The sequence below is a fragment of the Morus notabilis genome, unplaced genomic scaffold, assembly GCF_000414095.1.
Source record: "Morus notabilis unplaced genomic scaffold, ASM41409v2 Scaffold499, whole genome shotgun sequence".
NCBI classification, from domain to species: domain Eukaryota; kingdom Viridiplantae; phylum Streptophyta; class Magnoliopsida; order Rosales; family Moraceae; genus Morus; species Morus notabilis.
Window position 1 is genome coordinate 421,923 of NW_010360080.1, and position 7,390 is coordinate 429,312.

Here is a 7,390-nt window from a genome sequence, read left to right on the forward strand (position 1 = left end):
AATTTACAATTAAAATAAAATTTCAAAATAGGAAACTAACAAATAGAGAAATTAATAGAGAAACTATGTAGATATTACAAGTCAATTTTAAATCTAAACTAGCACTAGTACAAATACCACATTTAACGACAGTTTTACCCGTCGTTAAAAGAAACGGCGACTATTAGCAAAATCGTCATCATTTTAAGAGTTATTAACGCCTCGTTTATTTCACCGATTCGAGTTTTCAGTTTTAAGTTTCTACAGTAAAAAACTCTCAAAAAATATCACATCAAACTTTTTCTACTACAGTGAAAAGCTCTCATAAAATGTTACATCTCAGCTCGAATTAAAAACTCAATTCTGCGAAGTGAACTAGGCATAAATGTCAATGACGTTTAACGATCGTTTGACTAAAAAGATAAAAATCCTAACCTATGCACTTTTAAGAGACATTTGTCAAAATTACCCTATATTCAAGTCATGATTGAGTTCATTGACGGGAACTTTATGAGAGAAAGTTATAGAATTCAAACTCTTGTGAGATAAAAAAAATATTTAAAAAAAAAACTGTTATCAGAACGCAAATTCGGATTTAAATATATGTCCCAAACAAGCCCTTAACAAAATTTACCTATTTTAGATAACGTGAAATATCTTGTTTTAGAAAGAAGAAAACTTTTTAACTATTGCATCATCTTAGCTATAAATAACCAAAAACGAACTTCTCAAAGGTGGAAGGGAAAAAACTGCAAAAATTCTCACCTCGGCAGCATTTAAAACTTGACTTACAAAATATTACTTTACCAAATGGCATAAATTACAATATTTTAGAGTCCTATCACACAAACAAAATTTTCTAATCTAACAACCTGCCTTTAGTTTGGCACAGAAACTCTCTTCTAAATGTGCTTCTTGACGTAACAAAGCAAAAAAAAAAGTAAGATCCATATTGCTCACCGTTGCAAAATTTGGAAATCCTCCACATAGGCTTCGTTCAATTCAACAATTTAGCCGGCTCCTCGAGTATGTTGATCTCATTTCCAAATCTTGAATACTTATAAGTCTTCTGCATTGTCTAAAATGTTCCATTACCAACAATGTGTTCGAATACATCTAATCTCCGTCATAACCTTCCTGAACATGTCGAAGCTTGATTCTCATAGGTAGAAAGACAGTTATAGCAAAGAGAGTAATATATGGGAAGTCATTCCACAGTTGGTGTCCTCCTCTCCAACAAGGACTCCAAGAATGCCGAACACAACTTGGTGAGAGGCGGAAGATTATGAGATGACCCACTAAAAATGGTCTCCCACGGCCTCCCCGATGGTACGGATGGGGCCAACAAATTCTGGTTTGTCTTCTTCAACTCGAACTCTGGTAGCTCCCCATAGATAGATGAATAACCAAAATGCTCTGCATAAGAAAACAAATATCACGTGATAAGGATCATCACAAGACAAAAAGAAAATAAAAATTGTTCGAGAGGAGGACAATGCAAACTTTAGTAATTATGAAGTTTCGTCATCCAACACTGGAATGAACAGTGACGGAGACGGGGCAGCTTTTTTCTTTCTTTTTTTTTTTAATATAGTGGTTTTAATTTTAATATAGTAGGAATGTGTATAAATTAAACTTGACCCCCTTAAATTACATTTAATAAACAAAAACTGTTATATATATATGTTAGTATAATCTTTGATTAAAAAAATAAATAAATAGGTCCCCCAACCAATAAATCATGGCTCCGTCACGTCACTGAGAATGAATACATCAATAGTAAGAGATACTAAAACATCTCTAGCATGTAGTTAAGGTAACGATGTCGGACCAGCCAGAATGTGCATCTCAAATATTATACACAGACAAATTAATGTGTAGTGGTATCTATGTTTTCATGTAGTCATGATTAATAATATGTTTCTAACAAAGATTAACCAAACAATATTGAGTAGTTCTTCCCCAATAAGCTTATGAATGCTACTTCGAAATTACCCGGAATTAGACTTTCAACAAAACAAGACGCACTAGAACATTCTCTAATAGTTGAAAATTGTTCCTTGGATAGCTTTCAAACCATAATGTGTTGAAATAATAATTGAAGTAATAAACTAAGTTGAAAGAAGCTCGACCTGTATCCTCAAGGGCAACAAGTTCTTTTCTTCTGGTCAGGCTTAGTACACGTACTTTCTCACCATGTGGGTCAAATACAACATATTCATGATCACCATTTATATAGACAAGTAACGAGTCAGATGGTTCCCCATCTGAAACATTTTGTTCAAGAGAAGGTCTATTTCCTCGAATAAAACCAAGCCCCCCACCTTTGGCCTGCACTCAGAATGACAATAAGTTACCATACACTGTCAAGGCTAATAAAAATTTCAAACTAAGGTACATGATTTAAACTTGATTTCAACTTATGACTTGAGAATATAATTTTCCTTCAATTGTTTACATAGCAATTAAATCATCTAACCTAAAACGTACATTATTATCCTTAGCTTTGGACCCTCTCAGACATAGCAAGAAACGCAAGGCAAACACTCTCACTCAATGTAGTCGGATAAGTGGTAAACCTACTGTTTCAAAAATATATTTTGAAAGGCCTATCACTTTGACTTCCATATTCAATTTAGTCGAGTACAAGGTAAACCAAATGTTTCAAGATGTATTCTGACGTGCCTCCCCCATTTTGATTTACCTATCAGCTAATATATGTTTATTTACAATTATCTCCAATACATCTGCCCGTGTAATAGCCAACTTGTGCAATAGACCAAACACTAAAAGACATTGCAAAAAATCTTCATTGACAATGGTACTGGACCTCTATAATCATTACTTTTCTCATGAAAAAGGCAAAAACATTATTATACCTTCCTTACTGACCAAGTGGCCACAGGAACAGGGTCTGTCGTATTGAATAATAAGATTAACCCATCTCTTTCTTGGAATGTCCTTCCATTTGATTCCATCACTGAAGATGATTTAGGGAGCAGCACAAGAACTGCAAACATTGATAAATCAACTGCACAAGCTATATCTGCACAAGATGCACAGGTATTAATAAAATAACAGATAAACTGACTAAATTATTTACAACTTAAAAAGTAGAAATAAAATGGATAAACATCAAACCTTCTACTTGAAGCTTGTATGACCATGACACAGAGAGTTTGGACATGCTCCAGACTGATAGTTGTGGTTTTGAACCTTGAGACACGGATATGAGACAATCTGACTTTCCAGCAAAAGACAGGGACGTAATTGGCTGCAAGAGATATAAGGGGGAAAAAGGATAATTTATCAGAGAGATACATGCATGAGTTATCAAATAGTACTTCAAGTTGTTATATTATCACTCCCAAGTCTACAAGCATCAATAATGCCACAATGAATTAACATGTAATACATGCACGGGCGTCGTTTTTAAGTGTTGTAAGCATGCCCCAAACATCAGCCCCCCTATTACTCAAAGAAGCAACATGCTCAACTATGAGCTGCTGGTGTAATGCAGCTCCATACATAGAAGTTAAGAACAGAGGCAGACATATTTTGCCAGATTCAAACATGCAAAATATAGAATAAATCAGAAAGAATAATATACGTTTCTGAAGAAAGATGGAAGCAGAAATAGATGGGATCTGAAAAATCACCGTTTCAATCTCTCCAAGAACAGCCACGAGAACATTGTTTTCAGGGTCCCACAATGTAATAACAGTTTCTGCTGCAACAGCTAAAACAGAACCATCGGCAGAAAATGCAGCAGCTGTCATTGGCTTTTTTCTGCAAATAATAAAATTGAGTAAAGAACAATGATTTTAGCCAAATAACAAAGAACCGATCCTTTCACGGATCAATCCGTAAAAGTATGCAGATTACATAGTAATTTATATATCTTATTACTAGTTGATCATACCTAAAAAACAAAAAAATCTCTAAAAGTTCAACCAGGAGAAAACGATCAGATAAAATTAAGATCCAATTAAAGGCCCAACCCAGATAGTGATGCAATTTTAACATAAAGGGAGGGTTTCTATATATTTTATATTTACAGTTTCAATATTAGCGAATAAGTGAAAATTCTTCAGACTCTGGAAACAAGAACGGAGAGACAGCATTTACAACAGAGCTCGGTATGTTTGGTTAAAAAAAAAAAAAAAAAAAAAAAAAAAAAAAAAAAAAAAAAAAAAAGAAAAAAATTTGGAAAAACCAAAAAAACAGGAGCATACTTGTAGGAACCCACAGAGTGGCACATCCAACCAGAATTTTGTAGTGCTTCACGATTCTGCAGAATCTCATCATTGGAAATCCATAGCTGAAAACAAAAACAAAACAAATAAAGAACAAATAAAAAAACCAAACAAAGAAACAAAAAAGGACAAAACAAAATTGTCATTTAAAGACAGAATCCTTAAGAACAATAATTTTTATCTGTCAAAATCTACCTTAAAGTCCCTGCCGTAGGATGAACTAACAGCCATTCGACGGCGAGGATGGAACACAACGGTGGAAATACCAGCATCCCTATACAATAAGATGAATACTTAAATTCCTAAAAGAATGAAATCAGAGATGCTTTTGCTTCTTTTCCCTTTTTTAAACTGTTTTATTTAACATGTTCAGGTCACAAATATCAAGCAAGTAAAACCTGTGAGGTTCATAAATAACGGTGGACAAGCTAAAGTTTTTGTTCAATGACTCTGATTCCCAAAACTTGAGACAAACAAGAGCGCCAATTCCATCTTCAGGAAGCTTCACTTCAGCGGTGCACATCACAGAGCCATCTAGGGAGAGAGCTACAGCGGTCACTACCACCTGCAACCAAAATTGTTAAGAATACAAATTAAGTTTATAAATACGCAGTAACCGAATTATTCAGAAAACTCGCTAAATCTGGCGGCATAATATATGAAGAGCATATCACCTTTCAAAATCTAATAAAATAAAAATGATCAACTTACTGTGACTTCATCACCAGGTTGGTGGTTTCTCTCACAGACTTGAACCTGGAAAAAAACCAGATCGAACCAATTAACTTCTAAACTAAAGCTTATCATTGACAAAATATTTTGTAAACAAGTTTGCTCGAACAACAAGAGGTTTAATAAATCAATAAATTGGGTAAATGCATAGCTATCATAACAGGTTAAAAAAAATCGAGCAGATTTCTTTTTTAATACAAAAACTTCCTTTTATTGATAAGGATTACCAATGAAAGCAACATTACTATGTATGGAACTAAGAGAACACTACTAACAATCCAAGTTAGAAAGCAATCAAGCAGACTCATAATCCAAGTAACAGAACATTACTAATAACGCAATTAAGAGAGCTTAATAAAAACTGAACCAAATTTATCCATATTTCAGCATCTGACATATGCATACGACATATCTATTGCATGAATAATAAGGGAAGATATTTTTTTCCGCAATATTGAAAGTTCACAGCTCAGACTCGGAAAATGCTGTCATGAGTCGTTGTCAACAGTAAAACTTCCAATGAGAATAAAAATAACATATCAAAAACCCACCAGAGGCCAAATTTTAGGACATTAGACAACTACTTAAACATTAAGTCAAAATAAAAAATGCTCACCTCTGACATTTCACGGTCATCAAACAAGTTGAAAAATTGAATGCAATAGTTCTCTGTTCTCAATGCAACTAAACCAGCAGATTGATCAAATGCAAACTTGCTGCATGGTCCTTCATTTATCTCGGGAAATGAAAATGGAAGCTGGAACATGCAAATACAAAATTGTGAGACTTAGCATTAAATGTATCGCATTAAGTTATCAATATAAATTCAAAGAAATGCAGCCTTTTCTTTGGTTAAAAAGGAATGTAACTCAAAAGTCAAAACTAAGCATTTACTCTAATTCATGTATCTAATGTCAGCACCAAATCACCATATCCTCTGTAAGCACAAATAAACATTCCAATGAAACCAGAGTTCCACAAAGCACAAGTCCCAAACAGAGGCCAATTTCACCGGCCAATGGATAATGACCCTGAGCCATGGGTATAGCTCAGTAATATTCTTTTTCTACGTTTATACAGATTGAACTATCAAACTAACTTAACAAAGCCCAACACAAGCAGTCGCTTTGGGTTTCTCTAAAAACATAAAGATCTAATGAAGGTTTTTACATCACACGTACCTCTTCAATGTTGCCAGATTGCCAGCAAGGACTAACTCAAGATTATGACTAGTAATGCAATAACTTATATAGAACGCAATGCACTACTAGGAATGCCATTAACACAATCCATTGTTATCAATTTAAATAACAAGAGCACTACCTTAAAATAAAAAGTGGAAGTAAATAATGACAAAAAAAGGCCAAGCATAACCTAAAAGCTTCACAGAATCAAAAGTTGCTAATGAAAACAAACCTTGATACCGGAAATAGACTTCAAGATTTCCATTGAAGGCATTTTCAGTATGTGAACTCGATTATCTGCACAAGATATCTAAAGACCCTTACTTCAGTAAAACCACTATAATGAGAAGATTCCTTTTACGCAGGTGGTATCTCATATTATAATGCATCTCTATATTTCTCTGAATAGAAGGTTTCCTTACAGAGGAAATTGAAGGATCAGGAGAATCTGTGAAATACAGAAGCGGAGATCCAATCCTTGGTAAGAATTTCTTTTTTCCTGTGTCTAACTGCCAAACAACAAGAACACCTTCCCTACCACCTAAATCAACAAAAATGTATTAGAAACTGGTACATAACTACATAAAAGGAACCCATGTAATCAAATGATTAAAAAAGACCGAAAGTGCTAAGCCAATTTTCACCTCAAACAACTCAGAAGCCATCACGGTAATGTATGCTTACCAGAATATAAATAGGCTCCATCAGATGAAAACGAGAGGACATTCACTTCAGTAGAGTGCCAATGCCATGTGGAGCACACATCAGCTTCATCATCCCCCCTTACTCCAGGTTTTTTTCCCTCGTTGTCGATCAATCTTCCACTTGCTGATTTCTCACTGGTAGCAAAAGTTTGACTGCCAAAATCTCTCCAGATTAAAATTCTTCCAGTTAAATCACCTGCAGCTACAATTCTCTCAGTTGGATGGAATGCAAGAATTGTCAATTTCTTTGTGTGATGCAAGCTAATCTTTTTAATTCCAAAACGCTCAGAATCTTTAGCGGGCACTTTCCAGATATGAAGCTTGCGCTTGTTTCTGATTCCAAAAAATTTTCCTGAGGGACTAATGGTGATAAACTCCGGTGATTGAGTCTGCCCATTTAAAACAACAAACTGTCATGCATCTAAAACTAAATCAAATTGCTAAAGTTAGAGGCTTATTACTAATATGTAAAATGAGTACATTTTGCATACAATCAGAAACATTCACATCACGATGCCATAAAGGCATAAACCCC

The 7,390-nt window shown here is 34.5% G+C and overlaps 1 protein-coding gene across 1 annotated transcript in view; it reads right to left on the reverse strand.

Moving 5' to 3' along the window:
* Positions 1 to 767: 767 nt before the first annotated feature.
* LOC21399798 (WD repeat-containing protein 75) overlaps positions 768 to 7,390 on the reverse strand; it is an 8,575-nt gene continuing 1,952 nt past the window's right edge. The window contains exons 4-16 of the mRNA XM_010095917.2: positions 6,836 to 7,244; positions 6,574 to 6,692; positions 6,384 to 6,461; positions 5,584 to 5,724; positions 4,947 to 4,991; positions 4,634 to 4,800; positions 4,431 to 4,509; positions 4,215 to 4,300; positions 3,639 to 3,768; positions 3,121 to 3,253; positions 2,859 to 3,025; positions 2,112 to 2,310; positions 768 to 1,395 (exon numbers count right to left, since the gene is read on the reverse strand). Coding sequence (XP_010094219.1) covers positions 1,187 to 1,395; positions 2,112 to 2,310; positions 2,859 to 3,025; positions 3,121 to 3,253; positions 3,639 to 3,768; positions 4,215 to 4,300; positions 4,431 to 4,509; positions 4,634 to 4,800; positions 4,947 to 4,991; positions 5,584 to 5,724; positions 6,384 to 6,461; positions 6,574 to 6,692; positions 6,836 to 7,244 — 1,962 coding nt within the window. The 3' untranslated portion in view covers positions 768 to 1,186. The remainder of the gene's footprint in view (positions 1,396 to 2,111; positions 2,311 to 2,858; positions 3,026 to 3,120; positions 3,254 to 3,638; positions 3,769 to 4,214; positions 4,301 to 4,430; positions 4,510 to 4,633; positions 4,801 to 4,946; positions 4,992 to 5,583; positions 5,725 to 6,383; positions 6,462 to 6,573; positions 6,693 to 6,835; positions 7,245 to 7,390) is intronic.